Raw genomic sequence first — 23,647 nt, 5'->3', positions numbered from 1 at the left:
AATTGAAGTAAAAGCATTTGCTAGACTTTATTCATATCAGCCATGGTCTTGTTTAAGATGATAGTTGCCCATTTAGATCATTGTTTGTTTTCATTTTGTTCGATTCAATTAATGCCAATCACATTTTACCTGACCCCGCGTTATAAACGTTTTTTGATATTTCAGGCCAAGAAAACACCTTCTTCATAAAGAATGCTCTCGGAGTGACTTACAAACTTGAGACAAATGAAAACGGCTTACTGGTCACAACTGTGGGCATCCGCATCTGTATTGATGGACATTGTACACCTTCCATACAACTGCTGGACAAGGCTCTGGTCCCCATGCCATACATCGCCGATGATGGCACCTTAGTCTGGCCATCAGGTTCGTATGATGATATGACATTTTGTATTTTGAAGAACAGCGGAACCTCTCTTCGTGGACACCTCTCTATTAAGGACACCCTCTCTAATAAGAACACTTGTTTTAGTCCCGAAACTGTCAATTCCTTTCAAATTGACCTCTGTAATCAGGTCACCTCTCTATAAAGGACATCCCAGGTTAGTCCTAAGGGTACCCCTAATAGAGAGGGTCTACTGTAATTTAAAAGTGGGCAAATGTAACTTCACGAAAACAAATTTATTGATATCACCAATACCGGAAAAGTATTAGCTGCAGCAGATATCACTATACCTGCCATAGTAAGGAAGCTAGACGATTATAGTCACTGGTAAAGAAGGTTCACTAACTTGATCTTTTTCAGCTGACCCCGCCAAAATGAAGGACTGGCTGTACAGCAAGGCCTTAGAGACCACGAAGGACCTTTTGGGTGTCGGAGACGATTTCTTCAAGGGCAAAACATGTGCTGTTCCAACTGGAGCAACCTGTCCCTACTTCAGTCTTCCAACTCTGCCAAGCTTTGCAAGATGCAAGTTGAGCAAGTACTGTACTGGAATAGAATGCTGCATTGATGTCGGCATGAAGATTGCCAAATGGTCATTTAAGGCGTGGGCTCTCTTGGATCCGTGTAAATTCGTCTTCTCCTTTGGATTTGAGAAGTGGATGTTTAATGATACTCTCTTCAGCTATAAATGGGGTAAGTAGTTTCAGTCCTGCTTTATTAATGTACAAACATCCATCTAGTAGCTAATATTACAAATGGGGTAAGTAGTTTCAGTTCTGCTTTATTAATGTACAAACATCCATCTAGTAGCTAATATTACAAAGATTTTCTAACGTTCTAGAAAACGATCTTCAATAAGGACAATCAACCAGTTACTGTGATGGGCTCTTAGACACAAGCAGTGGAATATAAGTATGGTCGCCTTGGGTTTCACTCACCATGATTCCCTGAACAGTAATTGAGCAATCGTGTGGGACTTGTTCTCCTACTGGTACTAAAGTTTACTTTAACACCTGGCTTTGTAGCATTTTGTTTGTTATATCCTTCATGACATTGCTATTTCAGGGGAACCAGTCGAGAAGAACATTGCTTCCACCATCAACATTACGTATGCGATTGGAAAGACCGCAGACAACAGGAACTTTGTGTTGACTGTAAAATTCTCAGTCAAACTGGACAAATTCTCCATCAGTATTCCTCCTATAGTCCTGTTGGATAAAGCCAAGATACCCATCCCAATCTGCAACCAGGATATCAAATTGCCATCTCGGCTCATCTGGCAGGATCGTGAGTTACAATCTTGATATTAACTGTAAAAAAATAATATGTAAAGGCTAAATAGTACGAATTGTTGTGGAGAAGTGATCTGAATATGAATTCCTTCGATGTCATTCATTTACACGAATATAATTTGCATGCTGACTGCAAACTTATCATGCTCCAACAATGCTTAATTTTCATGCTGACTACAAAGTTCATAATGCTGTTGTTGGAAGATTAATTTCTATGATGATTTCGGTCCTTCTTTTTGTTCCTTTATGTACCAAACAACAACCTTATTGGGAACCATTGTGTGTTTGTATTAAGGCTCCTCCCGTCACGGAGACATCTTATACATTCATCTTTTTTCGGTGCTTTGCATTTTATCATATCTCTCTACAGCCAGAAAATGGAAGGAGCAGGCCAGCGCCATAGCTCTAACCAGGATTGGCATTGACGCCAAGGTCCTCGAACCATCAGGTTGTAAGCCACTCAACAATGATAACAACAAGAGATGTCCGCACTTCACCCTGCCCAAGACACTTCCCTTCGGTCTCTCACTACACGTGATGGAAATGTGTACAGGGATCGAAGCCTGCCTGAATTTCGATCTCAAGATCATCAAGAGGTCATTCAAAGCCTTCATCCTGATCGACCCCTGCACGCTGTCTTTCTCACTTGGATTTGAGAAATGGACAATGAAGAAGACATTGTCTGCAAGTTTATTTGGTATGAGTTGCTCATTTTCATTGGCTTTGTAGCTTTCACTTAAACTTGATACATATATCCCACCATAAAGCTCAATATTTCGTTTCTGCTGTTCTGCCAGCGGATATCGGTTGTGAGAATTAGGCGAATCAAAGAGGTCGTGGAAATTTTCTATTTTTTTCTTTTAAACTATAAAAATGAAAGATTTGAGAAGTAATCTTGAAGAAAAGAAGAGTCCCTTCCGCTCAATTATGCACGGACATCTTGGAAATACATAATTTTGTTCGATTTGGTAGCCTCTGCTGGAATCATTCAATAATTCGGAAACTTTGAAGTGTCCAATTGTTGTTCACACTTCGTCATTGAATTTCGCGGTCTTCCTTCTTTCAGGTCAGGAATTTGTGGAGAAAATTGGCAAATTGACGCTAAAATACACCATTGACAAGACTGCAGACAACCGTGACTTCATCTTCACATTGAAAGCTGTCCTTTGCCTTGATGGCACATGTCTTCCTGATGTTGTAATCATCAACAAAGCCATGATGCCAATACCATTTTGTGACAAGGATGGAACATTTAAATGGCCTTCATGTGAGTAACCAGAAAGCTACATCCCAAAGAAACCGTCGAATAAGTATGTAAAATGCATAGTTGTTTGTGTAACTATATTAGTTTTTCGTACAACTATATTACTAGACAAACTCTCCTGTTTATGATCTCGTGGACGACCAATTAACATTCTGTCTCTTTGCAGTTGACCGTATAAATGCTGGTGGAGAAAAGCTGGCAAGTGCACTAGTCATGAACAGAATGGGCGTTGATATGGTAAGAATTGTATGATTAACATATTTTTTATTCTAACCAGTTTATCATCATCCCTATTTAGAGTTGCTCCTAATTCCCACTCATACATTTGGCTCAAGTACAAGTTCGTGTTCAGGGTTTAACTTATATTGACCTCCATTGTGCAGTACGATTTAAGCGGTTATGGCAACAGTTACTTTCACTTTTTTGTAAGTTCTTAGTGCTGAAACAGTAGCATCAGATTTAGACCTGTCCTTGTACATTTCAGGATTCCCTAATCGGAGGGGAATGTACTCCACCAGCAAGTTCATCAGCCGTGTGTCCTTATGTTAAGATTGACAAGCTACCTATTGGGATCAAATGTGAACTGACGGAATATTGTACTGGAATCAAGTGCTGTGCTTCACTGGATTTAAAGGTGGGTGTCTTTGGTTTGTAAATCTAGCTTTATTCACTTCTAAACCCTTAAAACGTATTTTACACATCATATTTTTATGTTTATTGTTTTCATTATTTCTGTGACCATATTGATATCTCCGTACACTATTTATGTCACTTTGGGCAGCGCATGCGCATCATGAAAATGTTGGAATGCGCATCTACGACCAACTCTCACTTAGAATAGCCTGCAAGAAATACAGGTGTAGTTTAAAGTCGTTTAAGAAGCTTGCACAGGCCTAGAATTTGAATGAAAAAGCTGGCTGACATACCTTGATAAAAGCTTTGCAGTTGCAAAAGTAACTTCCCTCTTGGTGTTGCAGCAATGGCGGCACACACCTATCCTGCTGTGTATGAACTACTTTATTAATTTCTTCTCAGATCGTTAAGAGAAACTTCAAGTTTTGGGCGATCTTGGACCCATGCGAGTTTAGCCTGTCAATTGGATTCGAGAATGCTCACTACAACCGGTCACTGACAGGCTACACATTCGGTAAGTCGATACCTTAAACCACAGCTTATGATGAAAAGGGGCATCTGAGGTCTAAACTAGATCTTACACAATAAGTATAATTTAGAGATAGATATACAGTTTTAACATTAAAGAGCTAAGAATCAACTAGAGACAATCAAAAATATGAATGAATGGTGTTGTAATAACTCGGCAGCAATCCGGTTGACGTTTGGCTGTATCTTCCAGGCACGAAGCAAACGCTGACGATTGGCCATGTCAAAATCCATTACACCATCGATGTCTCAAACGACAAGAAGGAATTCGTTGTTGACCTTGACCTACAACTCTGCCTGGACAGCGCATGCTTGACAAAAGAGATCCTTAAGAAGCACAGTATGCCTATACCTTTTTGTAATGGTTTGCCTGGAAGCTTCAGCATCTCATGGCCAAGTGCTCAGAACTATGGTTCCGTGTTGTACAATATCCTTGGTGTTGGACTGGATTTCTTCAAGCCAAAGCCTTGCATCATTAAGAAGTCAACCACATGTAAGTAGGCCTGGACAGTCGAATGGTCAAAATGTTTTCTCCCGATATCAACTTCTCTGTCAGATGGGCAATAAGAAGAGAATTTGTATGGAGAAGGAGGTAGATTTTAAGGACCTGGGCTAAAGCTGTTAAGAAAATCTACTTTTAATAGAGTTGGCAAAGCCCAGTTGTCCAGTGGTAAGCGGGCGTGACTTCAAATTGACAATCAGTCGTGTAACATCAGTTTAATTCTCCTCCGAGACACGTTGCTTCACCAGTGCTGCTTAAATATGCTGCTTAGTTCAGTTCAATTGTTCTACCTGGTTGTTTTGATGCCTTCAAAATTGTCTTACAGCTTGCACTGGAGTTTCCCTGCCAACCTTCACGCAAAACCATTGTCAGCTCAAGTCTAATTGCCTAGGCATTGAATGCTGCTTTGAGTATGACCTCCATGTCAGTAAAGTCAAGATGTCCTTCTACTTCTACTTTGACCAGTGTAAGAATGAACTACACTTCGGACTCGAGAATAAGGCATACGTAGTGCCACTAGGTGTTGATGTTGACGGTAAGTTACTGACAGGTAGCCTCTAGTCTGCTTAATCTAAACTGGACTCTATATTTGCGCATTGTTAAGTATCATCCAAGGATATGAAGCCACAACCAAGGTATACTCACTCATGTTACCAGATACAAAATATGGACATTTGTTAAACCGACTGCGGTGCTGCGTTAAAGTCATCAAAAGAGTGTCACAAACAAAGGAAATGAGAACGAATCAATTGGACAATAAAATTATCATTTTAAAACACTTTGCAGGAAAACAAAAGGTCAAGGCAATAGGAAGCATGTTGTCGGTGAAGTACCGTGTCTACAACACGGGATACACCTTCAAGGCCAGCGTGGAGCTCGATTGGTGCTGGAAGAATCCATTTACGAAGAAGAAGACTTGTGGAAATTATGAGTTCCTGAAGGAAGCGTCATTTAAACAGTTCGACTGTCCGACAAGGAAGAGGAGAAGTGTGGAGAACATTGGCGTAGAATCGGAATTGGACCGAATGAAGAGGGCTTTAGACATGTGAGTATCAATATGAAACGGTTTTTCACCATCGTGCATGTTTATCTGCAGGTTTCGAAAGCCTTGATCATCTTGAATAAAGTATGTTGTGTCCGTCACGAATTCATTCATGCGACACTTGTAAATCGACTTTCATACTTCAAACCCCACATCCACAAAATACATTCCTTTTTACCTCGTCTATCATAGCTTTGTCTCTTCGAAACCTGTCTTCCACCTTAAAAAGCAGACATACGCTACCGTTCTGAGTGTTATCATTGTGAAGAGTGGTCCCTGACGATCCAACGCTGTTTATCTACTTTTCACACTCTTTAAGTCACGTGAAGTCGCATTGCTTTCTGAATAATGTTCTCAAACTGCGGTATTTTAGCAACCATTGAAGCATTCGATATAATATTTCCAGTGGGAAACTGAAGGATCAGGTCAAAGGTCTGAAGGATAAGTACGACAAAAATAAGGATAAGATCGACACTGCCAAGGATATTTGGTCCATCACCAAATCACTGGTCAAAGGAGGAAAGACTGGAAAGCAAATAAAGGAATATTTCGAGCAGCTAAAAAAGGTAGGTAGGACTCAAAATAATGCTTCAACTGCGAGCGACCACTCAAATATCACGAGATCTTGCAGGGAAGTGCGTGGTTTTACCAGGCTGGTTGCATCTTTTGTTCCAGGTAATTAAAGGTGTGTAAATTAAACTTGTCTACTTGCAAGAGATTATTCGGCGCTTGCAGAGATTACGAAGGATGGCCGGGGAAGGATGGAGGTGAAGAGTTTTTAATCTCCCTGATATTTTAAAACTTTGTTCTTTTTAAAAGAAATCGTATCATTATGTCAATTATTTGCTTTTTCAGAAACTACCAAAGATTGGCCTGTCCACGAAAAATCTTAAGCTCAAGGAGAGTCAACGTGAAGAGTTGCAAGCAATTGCAGGTCAAGGGGTCGGGAGTTTTGTTAGTGGGAACAGAATAGTGGCCGGGGATCTCCAAGTAGAAGGAGGTAGGTGACCTGAGAGAAGCCTAGTTTTAAAGCCTACGCTTCAAAAGCAAATAGCAACTGGCATGTACATGATAGGTAGTGATGGTCATTTGAATCTTGCTGCAGGCATTGAGATTCATATACAAATAGTCTACAATCGTTGCTTGTACTTCATAGTGAGACAGCGGACTGTTTGATCTTCGTCTACAAAGTTGTTTTCTAATTGATGCCTTCAGGCAAGGAAATTTTGCAGTTTACAGTAACAGATAATGTCTCTTTTCCAACTTTGAACAGCGAACGCCATCAAAGCAATGCTGGGAAAGGTGAACTCAATCGCAGGCAGAGCCAATGAGCTATTCACACCTGGGGCCGGTTTAACAAATGCTGGAGTCGACCTTCTCGGAGCTCAGTTGGCCAGCATGACTATCGGAGAGATCGCAGCCATGATTGATATGCAGAACCTCGACCCTGTCATTGTCTTCAAACTGTTGCAAGATATTAGAAAACTCTTTGAGGCCATTGTAAGTTAAAGGGCATTTCGCACTACCAACGTTTCGCACTATGTTTTAGATTTTCTCGTGCGGTGAAAATGAACCTTCTCATTTGTTGTTTATATTAAAGTCCGGCGCCGATCAGGGCTGAGTTGTTCAAAACCACGTTAGCTTTAACGGAGTCGTTAAGTCTTAAGGTGAAAATCTTAACGGGTTTGACTGAAAGAGATAACGTCGTTGAGGATACTTAACGTAACCGTTGGGGATAACGGGACTTTTTTGCTTTTGAACAACCGGGCCCAGTAAGCTAGACTCGGCCTGATGAACATGTGGGAAATTGAGTCTGCAATAGGGTTCCATTCATAAACTCACGTATGACTTGATAAAGCTTCAACTGCTTCGATACCGATTGAGGCGCGGTAAGGGCATTTTATTGTACGAAATTCGAAAATTTTAAAATTTCTTAACCTATGCTCATTAATTTGCATGCTATCATATCTTCACATGCTTTACACGCCAATTTTGCATGCTGTCAATGTTCCTCATGCTTTACACGCACATTTTGCATGGTGATCAGTGCATGCTTTTTGATATATGATAATGAATAACGTGTTCCCGTGCAAACGCGTGTTCTAGTTTTAGATATTCAATATGTCATATAGTTGTGCAGGAATCGTTTGACTGACTTTATTAGGCCACTGGTATGTGGGTAGATGTTGCACTGTACGATTCCACCAAAATGTTGTGCTACTGGCACAATCTCGATTTTATACTGAAAAGATCAGTATTATAATAGGATTGCTGGCAATACAGTCCCTTCATATTAATTGTTTGTCGTATTTAGATCATTTTTTTTCTTTTGTTTTCCCAGTACGATGATCTGATAGACGCCTTCCTCTCAGGCAACATGAAAGAGTTTGCCCTGGGCGACTTGCATCTGAAGCAGCGGTTTAAGATTGGACCAAATTATATGGAGTTCTTTAGGTACTCAATACCATTCATGATTTGGATCATACCTTGCGAGTTTGGTAAGTCTTTCTTAACTCATCATGTTACTTACCAAATTTGTCGTGATATCACTTCAAAAACATTTTTGTAACCATCGTTGCAAGCAAAGCATAAATTAAAGAGGCATGAGTTATTTCGTATCACCAAGGAAGAACAGCAAAACGTGTTGGTGGTTTGACATGACGATTGTCTAATAATGTTGATCATCTGTTATATCTGTTTTTTGTTGGCACCCGCACAAAATTTTCATGCACGTTCACAATCGTTCTGTACTTATAGTACGAATAAACATATATATAAATGTAACATTGAAACCAAGGGTTTTAGAATAGAAGTTTAAAAAATATAGAGTTGTATGATTGACATTCTCAATAAAACAGTGCGTCGAAACCGAAATCTCGCCCATCTAAGTGCTCTACTTGACGATTACGAATCCCACTCGGACTTGTCATACTTTTATATATATCATTTGATATCATTGTAGTACGCATCGTATCTCACATGTATGTAAGGGAATTTTATTGTACGAAATTCGAAAATTTTAAAATTTCTTAACCTATGCTCATTAATTTGCATGCTATCATATCTTCTCATGCTTTACACGCCAATTTTGCATGCTGTCAATGTTCCTCATGCTTTACACGCAAATAAGAATATCATTTTGAAAATACACTTTGTATAACGTTCCACATTTCATTCATTTTTAGTTTTTGGAGTCCAAGGATATGTTGGTGTGGAAGTAGAAATCGGTGCAAAGATCCTTCAAATGTGGGCTTACGGTATAGCCACGCCATACACAGGGGTTTTGGTCTATGGCGAAGTAATAGTATGTGCTAGATGCCCACTTGAAGCGAAATTGAGGCTGGATGGATCAATCTGTGAACTGCGATTCCCAACAATGGCTGATACTTATTTCAACAAATTTCCTTTGGATGTAGCGTAAGTGAATGTTTAATTCAGCACTGTTCATCATGTATTCTCTCTGTACAAAACACAATGTTTAACTCATCGTCAAGTGAGGGTAAATTATATCTTTGACAGTCTTTGCTTTTAATTGCACTCGACATGTGTTATCGGATAAGGCGAAAAAACGAGGGAAGAACAAAAGTACTCATTAAGCAGTTGACACACATATATTAGCTTCTCCGGTGTGCACACAACCCCCCCCCCCCCGAGTCATTACTCCTCATTGGCTGAAGTTCGAGCGCAATGGCAATTGCAACCAATGAGAGCGTGGCTAGCATTTGATTCTGTGAATTTCATCATCGTTGTTGCACAGCTATCGAAACTCGCATTTTTATTGGTTGTATATGAAAGCACTGTATTCTCCGCGATGGTACTACAATCTCCACTCGAAGATTTCTGTGTGCCATTTCAATATTAGATGCAAATTAGAAGTATTGGAACCGAGGTTGCCTGTTAAATCTCGGATGCTTACTTAAAGGTGATATACACCTGTCCTTCAGAGAGGCTAGAATAGGGGAAATGTCTCCGGGGTTTTATGTTGGGCCGCTGAAGCGAACATTACCCCTGATTTCCTGAGGATGGTAGACACGTTGACCTGATCGGTTGATTAGATTATGCCTAGTATTGGTAAAATGTTACATCCTTAATGGTTAATGTCTATGTTATTTCAGTGTACGGATGGACTTGGTGTTAATACCCTTACAAGTGCGTCTGAGCGCCATAGTTACATTAAGAATCAAACTGGTAGTGAAGACAGTCACAATAACGCTTTTTAAAGCAGTCTTGTTTCGGTACCAGTCCCCAAGCATAAGGAAGACACTCTTTGACACTCATACTGTAGAAAACGACCATTCGGCCGCCATTATGGAGGACCTTTCAAAACCGTCGGTATGTAGACGCATTATCATTATAGAGTACTTGCTGTGATGATATTGGCTCTTGTTAGAATTGTTAACAATACTGTGAGATTTGCTTTTGTTAGACTTGTACGCAATACCTATGAGATTTACTGTTGTGAGAGTTGTTTACATTACTTCATGATCATGTGAGAGAAGCTTTTGTTAAAATGTGAGAAATTATTCATGTGAGATTTGCTGTTGTTAAATTGCCAGCAACCGCGTGCAATTTGGACTGACGTTGTCTATAGAGAGACATAAATCATAAATTCTTGGTTCTATTTGTGCCTATTTCGGCGTTAGCACATCCGATGGTTTCAGTGGGCATTGGTAAGCATCGATCGGTACAAGTATAATGTTGTAAAACCTTGTAATGTTCATGAAAATCGAAACTTTTCTAATCAAGTTCCTGATCATAAAAGTAGGCCTTACAATTGTCCGAATGGGTGAAGCGAAATATGCTAGCTTTACTTTCTTCTTCAGGGGACAACTTATAACATGACACTCCACAACGATTCTGGGAAACGATCTATCACCAGCGCACGTTGTGTAGTTAACCAGTTAGCGATGAGAGACTACACTGACCCAGCAGTTGAGATATCAGCTAAGGCCACTGATGATGAATCCCAAGTGAAGTTGTACCTCGATATTGGTTTTTCCCCTGGTACCAGCGAGATTTACAAAGGAAAGGAGCTCTCTGGACAGTCTACTATATTAACTGAGGTAGGCCACTCGAGTTTGATTGACTGCATATCGCATCGTGACTCTCAATGCATTGACATTGCTCAGCTTCCAGACAACGCGCCAGTATGGGCGGAGGCTACGGAGGCAATACCGCTGGAAGTTCAGTTTGTCAAATCGTGATATTGTAAAATTGGAGAAAGCTAGGGAGCGTCGGGTAATAGAGAAACTTGGGGTAAACTCTAATGACTGTCACGGCACAGTGCATTCGCATATCTAAGAATCTCACAAAAAGATTACAAGAATCTTGTTAAGATTGTACATGCACACACACACGAAACTAAATAGCACCTTATTTAAAAATCGTATACGTATCTTACCTAATTTGAACTCAGTTTCAATCTGTCGTGTCACACCTATTCAACTCGTAACCTCGCCTTTTAATATCAAATGTTAATTTCTTCTGACAATTTCCCTTTCACGAAGTTGGATTCTGTATTTGATCTCCATCTTCTTGTGAGCTCAGGCATAGGGATAATATGATGTTTATGATTTCAATATTTCTTACGCAGGTGTTTTCATCAGCTTCTGGCCGCAAACTCCATTTCCGCCTCTGCGGCAGCAACAGTGCAGGTGCCAAGACCTGTGTCGATTGCGCCATCCCAACCTATGATGTTACACTGCCGGTCCTGCGGGTAACGAGCAACTTCTTGATCACCAGCAACAAACATGTGATAGAAGGTTCCTATAGAGGCTTTGACGATTCTGCTGTGGCAACCACAGATGGTGAATTGTTTGGCTTTGGGCTTGGTAAAGGCCTTCTTGACGACCAGGTGTCACCATGGAAGCAGTTCTCGTCCCAGGCAAAAAGGAAGGAAGGTGAGACTTTAATGAAGTACAGCGGAACCACGGTAACGCAACCACTCATGGGGTCGAGTACAAATGATCGCGTTACCGGGTTGGTTACGTTAGTTAGTTTGGAAATTAGTTTTGACGAAGTTAGTAAGGTTTAGGTTTTACGCCAAAACTGCATACCAGTATGCCTGGGTGTGTACGCCGGGACGCTACAAACTATACATGTAGTTCCCGATGAAGGAGCTGAATGTTGTTCAAAATGAGAGACGTCTGGCATCACACCATTTTGTCTTTCATTTTTCAAGGTCGGTCTGGTGATAACCCAGCTACACTACACGCAACCGGCCGAGATGGCGAGGACTGGTTCACGGTGCCAGTCGTTGGCCGGCTGACAGGAGTGCGTGTGACGAAGAAAAACGTGCAAGTGCACAGCGCGAACCAATGCGCTAGACACTGTCTGAAGTTTGTGCCACAAAAATGTATGAGCTTCAACTACGACTATGGATCCAATGGGACGTGTGAGCTGCTAGAGGGCATTGAGAGTATTGATAATAAATTAACAAAGGTAAGGCCATATTGCATCGTTCTCCGCTATTTTTTGTCTTAATTAGCTTAAAGTTTCATGAATTTTTTAATTGTCTGTTGAAAATGCAGACTTGAATACTGCTGGCAGATGTTATAAATAAAATATTAAAAACTTAAAAACTTAAAAGTACAGGCACTTATTGACGAACGCTCAATAATCCCCTTTTCAGGACAACAAGTATGTCTATTTTGAACGCTTTGCCATTGGATCTACTGTGTCCTTCAGCAGAAAGGACCTCAATCTGAAGCACAACGACCTGTACTACATCAATGTTTTCATCAAGAACATGCTCGGGTACGGAAAAATTGCGGCTTCCCGAGGGATATTGACTGACTTCACGATACCTGAACCAGGTCCGCTTGGCAACTACAGTAAAGCAGATGACATCCTCGAGTTCATGAAGTGTGAGCAGTTGATTGCAAACCACAAAGAGAAATGGGGCAAACTTTGTGTCGGTGTTGACGAAAAGGAGAAAAATCATCGGTAAACAAGTTGTTTGATTAAATTTCGAATTGATGTTGTATTTCGTTGAATCTGGGTAATCCTGAAGTAGACGACAAAAAGGAAGTGACGTTCTCCCTAACTCTGTAAGACAAACAGTACTTTTAGTACAGTTACACTGTAAGCAGAATCAGACTATACGAGGCAAACTGATTGACTCTTGATAGTATATTCTTGTTATATACCTTATAATAATAATAATATAATATTAGAGGATTTATATAGCGCTCGATTATGCAAGGCATATTCTCGAGTGCTTTACAAAGCAAAGCACTCCCTAAAAAGATGACATTGCAAACTTATCACCAGTGTAATCGATAATTGGTCCTTTTGAGAGGAGTGATATACCAGTCCTAGTGTTGATGAAGTTGCATGATATATGTACTTATATTTCAATAGGAGAGTAATCGATGGCCCTGGAGCTAAGACTATGTTTAACGGTTTAAAGCCACTTGAAGACCTCCTTTACACTCGAGCAAACCGTTTCGTTGGTGGCAACTGGGACGGCTTCTATGATCGAGAAAGTGGCCTCCGAGGGTACACCTTCGCTGTTGGAAAGAAGTTCTGCGAAGAGCGTATAATGTCCCATCATGACCCTCATGACCATCTGTTTGACGAGTCGGAATGGACACATTTAGGAGTTGTTATGCCTAAGAACCCTCTTGCAGGTAAGAACTGGCGATAGAAGAAGCGGCACCGCAAGCATCTTGGGGCCCATTTTGTGCTGTATGTATCAAGGCCTCAAATAGTTAATTTCGTTTGAATAACAATCAAACTGATATTGTTAGTGTAACTCTGGGCGACCTACAGAGGGGCGGGGGTCTCAGTCCTGGTGTTGGTGCTAGGTTAATTTAAGGCCAACACATTTGGTGTCATATGCATTAGGTTGAACAAAGTTTGACAAATGCTAGTGCAAAGTATACTTGTTTATGAGAACTAAACAGCCTACTTCGGCTCATGGCACCACACCAATTTTTTGAAGTCGAGGCACCGGTCAGATTATAATAATTCTGCTTGTAGTATATAGGTATTTAAAACATATACAAAAATTTCTCCTTTAGATGGAACATATTACTTGACGATCCGTGCATTCAACAAGGCCGACTACGGTGGCCCCCTGGCGATGACTGTCTGTCACTCTGTACCTTATATCATTGATAACACACCCCCAATATTCGGCAAACTCTTCAAGATCGAATATAACGAAACGAGCCACTGGATAAAAGCAAACCACACTGCACGGTAAGCAAAGCAGAGCCTTTCAAATAAATTTATTTATAATTAATACTATATAATAATTTATTCGAAAGACTCTGATTCGTGGACATCACTCTATTATTTTACCAATGTGCTGAGGATTTGCTATACGAAATTTGCCATGCTCACATTAGTTTGTATAACATGCTCTCCACAGCCAACTTGCATGCTCATCGCTATGGTTATTAATGCTGTACAGCGCCAGTACTTTTCTTTATACTGGTAAAGTTATTTCCGTTAATTTGTGGAGAAGTGTCATTTGATAGTCTTGGAACGTCCATTGATCCTCCATCTAAAGTGGCGTAGGGGAGGGAGTGGGGGGGGGGGGGGGGGTCGGCAGCCCGAGTAGTCGGCTAGGCTGGCATTAGACCTTACGGTTCAGTTAAGCTTACTGTATATAGTTTTTTTTTAAATTGTGAATGCATATTGTTCCATTGTACTAGGTCAATACATGTGTTTTCCATCATGATGATATCCAATATTGGTTTATTTACTCCAGCGACCCGGAGTCTGGAATTCAGAAAATGTATGGCTGCCTTGGGCGAACGACCAAGGGGTGTGAGGTCTTGGACTGGCTACTGCTAAGTTCTATGGAATACGTGTCTTTCATCCACAAGCTGCCCGATGGTATACCAGTGTGGGTTAGGGCATCTGCTTACAATAATGGTAAGACCCAAGAAGAACCAATGGAAAGGCATCATGCGGAGTTCTTGCCCTTTTGAAGAAGTTCTTGCCCTTTTGCCCAGATGAAGAATTTACAATGAACATAATTTAGCTTAACATCTTTATCAGAAAATAAAATACATGTAATTGCCATTACGTCTCAGGCTATCCTGTTGTGTAATGCACGGTATATTTAAGTGAGATATTGTTTGGATGAATTTTAACCTAACCCGACATTTTTATTAGTGTTGTCTTGTAGTCAAGGGGAATGTGTTATATATATATATAATCAAGGGTGCAAATTTTCAAGTTAATTTTTCCGAGATACAAACAGAATGTCATCTTTAGGATCTGGATATATTTTTCTGCAAATGAAATGCTTCATTCGCGGCATCAATTTTGCTTGACCATTCAATTGATATGTCTGGCATTTAATTACAGTTGACATGCACACTGTTGGGAGGGCGGACTACCCCATAATGGTTGACACTTCGCCACCAACTGCTGGCACTGTCTATGATGGGGAAACGATTAAGGCGGACTGGGAGTTTACTAAGTATGATAAGAAGGTATGGTATTAAGATGACATCAAATGCATGATGATGTACTACATGAACACTTATCAACGAAACATATGATAACTTCGTGGTATTGAAAGATGATTAGTTGGGTCTTGTATATTGATCACCTTTCTTACATTAGAGAGGCTGGTTACTCTAAGTTAAAACATCACAATTGCTACACGTAAATGATAGTATAATTCAAACTAGTAAACACTTATTATGATTTCATGCAAACTGTTGTCATAACTTTACTCAAGGGCATTATCGTCGGTACTTCATCCATAATTTTCAATACTATTAATGTTAACGTCATCAAATTTACTGAGTGTGGTCAATGTAGTTTTGTTATTCAGATCTGTGCAAACTGGTTTGGCTTCAAAGACACAGAATCGGGAATTACTGCCATCGAACTCTCAGTTGGGACAACACCTCTTGGAGTGGATATTGTCAACCGTAGCCTCATCAGCTCTCACGAACACAGTGCCTGCATTGACCTCGAACCATTCAAAAAAGTTTTGGTCCACAAAGGGAAGTACTGTTTCACTGTCACTGCTTGGAATGGTGGAGTAAACAGGCTGCATGTGAACGGCAGTTCTGACTGTGGTAAGTATCCTACCTCTTGAGGAAATTACCTTTGTGTGCAGGAAATACGGTACAGAATCCACAGCTGTTTCAGCTAAGCCTAGACATGACATCGAAATGATCCATCCCCAGCACAGGCCTGCTGCCCAGCGATTGGTCAGCGCAAAAAGCTTGTTAACCACTAATCGTTTATCACATGTCTTACATACTGATGTATAGGTAAATTCAGCCCCAGTTATATAGTCCCTTTAAGGATAACTTGTGGCTTTAGCTTACAATCGCACAGTTGAATATCCTCTTACCATGATCTACTTATAAAGCTATGTCTATTCTAGATATCTGTCCCACTAGTTTACATAGACAGAGCTGAATGGTGATCTTTCTAAACAACTCACCATTTAAATTGTTTAGTGTTGGTTGACCTGACCAAACCGGAAACTGGTGACATCATAGATGGAAACCTGAATGAATTTCGGGACGTCAAGATCAGTTCCTTATCCACCATAGTATCTGGACAGTTCAGGAACTTCAAGGATGCAGAGTCGGGGATCATAGATGAAGAAATACAAGTAGAAGTAGCACCGTGAGTATAGTATTGAATGAATGAATGAATGAAATTATCTTTGGTATAACGCCTTTCCCACTGAATACAATGTTCAAAAGCGCTCACACTCCAAAATGCTCGCGAGAGAGGAAAGTTTTCAAGTTTTTTTGGAAGGTCAGTTTCTTTCCTCAGGTCATGGCCTAGTGAGATCCACATTCGAGGGGCATGCACTGAGAATGCCCTTGCCCCGAATGTTACCAGCCGGAATTGACGCTCGATAAGAAGATGCTGTGCCTTGACATATTTTACTATGTTGTCTGTGTTGTTATCCAGTTCTCAAATAAATAGGAGATACTTGAAAAGAGAAATGGTCGTCACTGTTTGAAATTAGAGTTGCAATTAATGAAATATTATCAATATATTAAAATGCGATACTGTAAATTGTCTTAGAAGCTGTCGGGAATTAAAAGGCGCAGCATCAGAGTCGGTCATTGCACAAGCCATATTGCCGCCTGCGTCTGCGAGGATCGAGTGAGTGATAGCCTTTACCAATTTTACAAGAACTCTTAAGGAGCCTCCTATAGTTTTAGATGGAACAAGACCTTGCGTAGCAGAAATAACACTTATTTCTTGTTCATGAATTCTTTCTACTCGGTATTAATGATGCTTTTCTGCTATAAATCATTTGTTTAGAGCGGCGATGAAAGACCAGTATAAAGTAGCCCACAGCTACGAGTCCATCTTCGACCCCGCGGGTGTGACTGGGTTTCAATGGGGCCACTTCCACCTGAGGCATAAAGACCAAGTCAGAAGCACAATTCAGGTTACCAATGGCGCACGTAACGCCGCTAAGCTCACAACTAATGGATATCTTGTTGATCTCACCCCTCCTGAACTTGATTATATCTTTGATGGGAAGTCACCCAGAAAGGACATCAGCTTCCAGACCTCGGACACCGAGATGGGCGTCAATTATCAGTTCCATGATGATGAGTCGGGCATTGACCATTACAGAGTTTTACTATTTCAAGTCTATCAGAACACGAGGAAACTAATAGGAGAATGTAAGTAAATGTAAATGCAAGTGTGTTCTTTTAGTCTACTGAGTATTTTAAACGACCCAGCACATCCATTCAGTTTCTCGATGTTCAGTTTAATTTGAATCGAAACCGATTCGCCCAAAGCATTTCAGTCAGCAAGCAAATTATGCAGCCGAAGTAAACACAATCAACATTAGTTATAATTATTATGTGTTTATGCATTTCTGGTCATATCTTTTATTGACATAAACGGATTCAATCCAGTTGGCTCATTTTGTTTAGTTTATCGAGGATTAGATGTAAAGTTTTCCCACTGCAACAACACTTTAAACTGACCGATTCGATTTCAGCCCCACACCTTCCGAATGACCAGAATCTCTACATTAATAGCAGCCTCTCAATAGAGAATGGTGCCTCTGTCTATGCCATGGTAGAGAGTGAGAATACAGCAGTCCCCGGTCTACTTGCAATGTTCCTGACTTCTGGTGTCAAGGTAGACAAGTCACCACCAGTGGTAAGATGCAGAGATAGTCATCCAATCTCAGCTCGATGTTCTGGAGCAGTCAGCATTCTCAAATGGCTCGCCACGCTCCATCGACCAGGAGCTGGTTGGCCTGATTCTCGACAGAACCAACCCAGTATAATATCATGTCAATGGTCAAGACACCTTACCTCACAAATCGTCTAATCATTGGTGGCTACTATCAGTACGTAACCATTATTGGTGGAGAAGCATCACATAATGAGGTTCTATCCTATTAATTTGTTAAATCTGAAGATTCCAGAATAATGTTCAGCCTGACAAACCAATTAACAGGGGTAATAGAGCATCTGGCTTTAAAAACGAATAAACGGACTCTTTTTCAGGTGATAGGCATCTACACAGGTGTGAATGCTGGCGAGGATGAAGAGATCTATGACGATTCTGTAGTCCAGTCTGACACCAAGGGTATCTTGGGCAGCTGGAAAGCTAAGGATACTGAATCGGGTATACAGGAATATAAAGTCTGTGTGGGGACTAAAGTTGGTAAATATCAAGCTGCCTTTAACCTCGCTATGACATATTTCGTTGGATCCAACCGAAATGTTTGTTTTAGCAAGTGCTTTGTGTACTTCTTTCTTGGTATCAACAAATCGGAGATAATGAGTTGGTGATAGCGTTTTCAGTAAAAAAGATTGTGAATTCTGTTATCAACGTAGAAATTCAGCAGCCAACATTGGTGAAGGAGGCTGTATAATTGCCATCTCCACATTATATCGCTAATTTCGTTTTCTTCCATTCTTCCTATGCTCTTCTTCAATCTCGTGATACCTGTAGCCGAAAAGAGACATGTAATTCAAGCCAAGATTTTTTTCTCATGACGTTCGTTATGACATAAATGTTTAGCAAAGTAAAAAAAGAATATATTTCAGAATAAAATGGAAAAAACAACTGAACCCTTTGTTAAAATATCACAACACTGTCATTATTGAGGAGTAATTTAAAAGGGAAACAAATTGCATTATCCACTTTCAGATAAGTGTGATGAGCTGTACTGGAGGTCAATGGGTACTGCTGAAGACGGTTACATCGGCGGCCTTAACCTCAGCGTGACTGGCTCAACTGGCAAGCACTACTACTTGAGGGTGGTAGCAATCAATGGTGCTGGTTTAACGTCGCTACCAATGACCGGCACTAAAATGACCATTCTTAATGGCGACATCACGGGTATGTACAATTTTTAAAAATCTGCGAAATCTCGTTCTTTTCACAGTTGCAACATATCAGGGTATACAATGTTGTTTGTCTGGTAGACAGCTGTTAGAGATCCTAATCGAATCTAAAGCAACTTTGCAAATATGCAACTATGGTTGACATTACTCCAGTCAACTTAATTTCCTACCCAAAGGAGTACCATGGAATGTTTCATAACACTCGAAAAGGATCTCGTTTCGGAGTTAAGCTTTCAGCAACTGGGCAATGTACAGGACGATGCATTCTTAAACAGCTCCTCACAAAGCGAGCATGGTCACTTCATTTTTGTTGTAGTCTATCTCTTAATGTTTAAAACGATGGCAATTTTTGTATCATGTGTATGTCTACAGGTCACAATATCGATGGAGCAGACGGTACAGATTCTGAAAAACAAAAGACAATTGGAGCAGACATCGATTACACACTTGACGACCACACCGTGACCATGCAGTTTGAAGGATTCAAGAGCCATGAGTATGGTATTCAGCATATTGAGTGGGCGATAGGGATGACACCTTGTGGTGAAGAGGTTCAGCCGTTCATGGCAGAGGGCATTGTCTTGTCCGATGGTGGTGACTCGTTAGTCGGTAAGTAGAAAAATGATGGATACTATGAATGAAATTTCTGTGCAATTGTATCAATTGCAGAACTTCAAACAAAATTGCCAAATTTTGCTTCCGATTATGCATGCGTATTGATAAGTAACTAAGGTAACCAATGTAACTTAGCCGTATCCAATAGTTATTCGTGTACCTGCCTAAGGGGATGAACAAATCTTGAAAAAATTTATTAATCAGCAAAGTCATATATAATAGAAACATGTGATAGTTTTTTCTCCCAACAAATATCCCACCGCAAAAGTATTTCCTACTTGTCCCAGCCTTTAAACTGATTAACGACAGTGCCACGGATGATAAGAAAATGAGAGTAGTGAAGGTGGATCGTGGATTCAACTTCCATTTGCTGCATTCAGTTCTCGATCTGTCCTGTTAAATAACCCAATGTTTTCTCCAGGTCAAGTTGGTTCCGGAAAAGCTTCTGCAGCAGTGGACCTCCAGCCTGGTAAGAAGTATTACACCAGCGCTAGAGTCACCACTTATGAAAGGAAGGTATTGGAAGCTTGCTCTGATGGCATTATAGTTGACCACACCGCTCCAAAGATCACCATCACACAGTAAGTACTAAAACATTTAGACTGTACGTGTGGTGCTGTTATAGACTTGATGACACAATGTACCACAATAGGGACTGCCACAAACTTTATAATTAACCACTGTCTAATTCTGCTGTTGTCAGCATGATAGTTGATGTTGATGATGTTGTCAGAACACTGTGCATTCTTGTAAGTTTCTCAGTTTTGATTGTAACCAAGAATCATACGAGAATCTTGATTATCTCGATTATAGACCTGGGATAATAAACTTTGCACAGTGCATGATAAGCTTTGCAAACAGCACGAGACCAGAGGTCATCTTTAGTGCCGAAGACTCATAAACCTTTTTCACAATTTGTAGCTTGGGACTAACAGACAGTAAGAAGGATGATTTGTCAGAAGGGAACGTCATATACCAATATACGGATGCACAGCTGTCTGCCGCGTGGCAATACACAGAAGACACCAGTGGCATCGCCTTTGCTGAGGTGGCTGTCTCGTCCATCCCAGGTGAATGGGATATCCATCCTCTCACCAACATCGGCAAGATCCGTGCAGATATGATCACCTCTATCCCAGACGAGAAGTTCAACTCCACAGTGAAACCAAGGAAAGGTGGTGTGGCAAACATGCTAGAAGTCTACGCTGGAAATGACGTGGGTTTGATATCGTCTCTGACTTCAGCTATCATCGTTATTGACGATACTCCTCCAACATGCGGAACAGTAACATGTCCAAAATACACAAAGGTAGGTTGATTAACGATATTGTGGTGCACTAGTCAGTACAAAAAATTGTTAAAGATTTATGGAGGTGACTATTTGGCTTACCAAACAGCGACTTTTTCTTGTCCTGAATGGAGAGCCGAACTCTCTGGCTAATGTGTTGTAAAGTCTCCAGCTCGCCAAACAGGGTAGATTTTTTACCTGTTTGGCAAGCCCGGCTGGCCGAACAGGGTGGCTTTTTAGTGTTGTTTGGTAAGCGGCTCTCCAAACAGGACAAAAAAAGATGCCTGTTCGGCGAGCGGCTTGCCAAATAGACCCGGCCAAGATTTATTTCATTTCTGTCCACGAGTCAAAATGTTTCCTTTATCATAATGTTTAAAAGCATACAGGGATTAATATGCTCTTAAAATTGTTATACTCCTATGCTGTCTATTTCGTCATCTTGATCGTCCCTCCTCAATATGTTAGGAGGAGGTGGATCCACTGCGATCGGAGTGTATCAATTGTACAATGCAAGCGATATGCGTACATTGTGAAGTGGCCTTAAATTATGATATTGTTTAACTAAAACATTTTGGCGAAAATGTTAATTGTCCTGTTTTTGTAGTCATGGTAATTTTTATTATGTTGTATGTTTTTCTTAAGGCTGGGACCACCGGATTGACATGCTCCATGTCAGGGTTTGTTGACACTGACAGTGAAATTAAGACAATGGAATTTGGTATTGGCAGTGCAGCGGGGAAAGATGATGTCTACTCATTCAAATCGATCGCCCACACGAACAGTTTCACGGCTACAAGTAAGTATTACTGTCCTGCCTTTGGGGTGAAAGTTCTCTTCTACAGAGAAAGGGGTTCACGATATCCTACGTTCTTTATAAAAGCCAAGGCTACATCGCCGACATGTCCACTTCTCATGATCGCATATCATCCCAACTTTGGCTTTCGATTCGATTACAAATCCAAGACAAAAAAACTTCCTCATAAGATAGAGAGCCCGTCGTATCTTACGACTCAGTTTTCGTCCAAAGATTCATCGGTTTCTGAACTCTGAACTTGATATGTCAAATAAGCATACTTTTTGTCTTTTAAAGATTTCAACTCACCACTGAAGGCAAAACGCAAATACTATGCCACAGTAAAAGCCACAAATATGCTTGGCCTCAAGTGTGAAGAGAGCTCTGATGCCATAAGTATAGACAACACAGCCCCTGTTGCTGGGGTCATTGTGGAAACGACAGATCTCTTCCATGTAGACTTCGAAGATTCTAATAATGCAGGAAATGACCTAAGGAACAAACGGACATGTAAGACTGCTGATGGTAAGTTGAGTCACATCACTGAAAGATGACAAATTCAACTGATCAGATTTGCACACTTCTGTTGCAATGCCGATTAGGCTGCTGTGTAAAGCATGATAAGCTTATCTTTCAGCATGAGAATTCACAAAATTAAGCATGAGTAAAGATATAATAATCATGCTTGCTGTATATGATTTCTTTATCGGTGGAATGGTGTAAGGCTTTGAGAAAGATAATCTGTGGTCAGTCGATGGGCATCTAAGGGAAAAGTTTAAAATCGTAGGGTCCGTCAGGTCAACACACCCCTGGGCCAGCTTACACAAATACTTACATTACATTTCTTCATATACCTCTTTTCAGAATGCAAAGATATAGACGCCACATGTCAGTATTCCATGGACAGTATTGGTGTCGCCTGGACACATTTCATTGACGATGAGACGGGTATAGCAACTTATCACATTGGCGTGGGCACAAGTCCAGGAGGAGGCCAGATCAAACCGTTTTTCGCAGTACCTGTTACAGAGAACAGTTACCTGATCACTGGGCTTTCTTTGAAAGGAAAAGCCAAGGTGAGTGTCAGCTATCATTTTAATGCATTGACTGGGTACGAGAGTGCATGTTTCAAATGCTTTGTTCCCAAGCTCTTACTTTCTCTCAAATGAACTTGCTCTTTGATGACCTTAAAGGTTCATGAGCCTGAGTTGTATCGTCAATGCAAATAAGTTTGATCCAACCCGAGGATTAAGCTCATCATATGGCAGAAGGGTTAAGATAGAGTCTATCCTACTTAATTTCGAATCTATTTTTCAGCTTTACGTCACCATTGTAGCCTATAATGGAGCAGGTTTGTCAACCTCTGTCACCAGTGACGGTATCTACTTGAATTATGTAACACAAGGCATGAAACCTCCGAAGGATATCTATGTTTGGGATGTGGAAAGTGGTGTGGAAGACATGTAAGTTACTTGACTGAATCATGAACGTGTTCACAATATGTACGATTATTTGTCTATCAGTTGCCTACATATGTCCTTATTCTATCTGAGTATATTTCGGAATGACTTTAGAATTCCCGATCGGAAGTATAGGTCCAAGGTCCAAGTCAACATGCAACATGCTACGCGCAACCATCTCTTTTAAACCGATTCACAACTTATATAGTGCGGAGGAACATCCGATCGGTAGTTCCATCGCAACTCTACTCATATTCTCTCCGTACTTGCTGTCATAAGAACTTCTAACATAGCAGCCAGCACAAATCGAGTCCTATGTCACTAAGAAAAAATTTAATTAACAAATTATTTTTTTAAATATCCAAGGCGACAGTAAAGGTGAAACATATTGTTTGAATACACTGTAAACAATCCTTTCTTACGGTCAAAGATCGGATCTATGACTCACATGCATATCATAAAAATGTTATTGTATAATGAATATCTACTTGACCATGATAATCTCTTCAGTCGGTGACTT

General features: G+C 40.6%; 1 protein-coding gene across 3 annotated transcripts in view; it reads left to right on the top strand.

Moving 5' to 3' along the window:
- The window catches only part of LOC135499666 (uncharacterized), an 83,831-nt gene that overhangs the window by 31,187 nt on the left and 28,997 nt on the right, over positions 1-23,647 (top strand). For all 3 annotated transcript variants that reach the window (XM_064790569.1, XM_064790568.1, XM_064790567.1), the window contains exons 52-89: positions 166-366; positions 746-1,078; positions 1,451-1,672; positions 2,048-2,374; positions 2,744-2,944; positions 3,108-3,178; positions 3,426-3,575; positions 3,977-4,088; positions 4,296-4,595; positions 4,930-5,139; positions 5,391-5,649; positions 6,053-6,212; positions 6,502-6,646; positions 6,920-7,146; positions 7,988-8,144; positions 8,832-9,063; positions 9,762-9,978; positions 10,470-10,709; positions 11,240-11,546; positions 11,828-12,087; positions 12,278-12,591; positions 13,009-13,277; positions 13,671-13,851; positions 14,366-14,532; positions 14,971-15,098; positions 15,446-15,695; positions 16,086-16,257; positions 16,912-17,282; positions 17,609-17,772; positions 18,126-18,285; positions 18,775-18,966; positions 19,344-19,580; positions 20,008-20,167; positions 20,508-20,895; positions 21,517-21,670; positions 21,965-22,192; positions 22,532-22,743; positions 22,985-23,130. In XM_064790569.1, the coding sequence (XP_064646639.1) occupies positions 166-366; positions 746-1,078; positions 1,451-1,672; positions 2,048-2,374; positions 2,744-2,944; positions 3,108-3,178; positions 3,426-3,575; positions 3,977-4,088; positions 4,296-4,595; positions 4,930-5,139; positions 5,391-5,649; positions 6,053-6,212; positions 6,502-6,646; positions 6,920-7,146; positions 7,988-8,144; positions 8,832-9,063; positions 9,762-9,978; positions 10,470-10,709; positions 11,240-11,546; positions 11,828-12,087; positions 12,278-12,591; positions 13,009-13,277; positions 13,671-13,851; positions 14,366-14,532; positions 14,971-15,098; positions 15,446-15,695; positions 16,086-16,257; positions 16,912-17,282; positions 17,609-17,772; positions 18,126-18,285; positions 18,775-18,966; positions 19,344-19,580; positions 20,008-20,167; positions 20,508-20,895; positions 21,517-21,670; positions 21,965-22,192; positions 22,532-22,743; positions 22,985-23,130 (8,224 nt within the window). The remainder of the gene's footprint in view (positions 1-165; positions 367-745; positions 1,079-1,450; positions 1,673-2,047; positions 2,375-2,743; positions 2,945-3,107; positions 3,179-3,425; positions 3,576-3,976; positions 4,089-4,295; positions 4,596-4,929; positions 5,140-5,390; positions 5,650-6,052; positions 6,213-6,501; positions 6,647-6,919; positions 7,147-7,987; positions 8,145-8,831; positions 9,064-9,761; positions 9,979-10,469; positions 10,710-11,239; positions 11,547-11,827; positions 12,088-12,277; positions 12,592-13,008; positions 13,278-13,670; positions 13,852-14,365; positions 14,533-14,970; positions 15,099-15,445; positions 15,696-16,085; positions 16,258-16,911; positions 17,283-17,608; positions 17,773-18,125; positions 18,286-18,774; positions 18,967-19,343; positions 19,581-20,007; positions 20,168-20,507; positions 20,896-21,516; positions 21,671-21,964; positions 22,193-22,531; positions 22,744-22,984; positions 23,131-23,647) is intronic.

The sequence above is a fragment of the Lineus longissimus genome, chromosome 15, assembly GCF_910592395.1.
Source record: "Lineus longissimus chromosome 15, tnLinLong1.2, whole genome shotgun sequence".
NCBI lineage: Eukaryota > Metazoa > Nemertea > Pilidiophora > Heteronemertea > Lineidae > Lineus > Lineus longissimus.
This window is presented reverse-complemented; position numbering and strand designations above follow the sequence as displayed.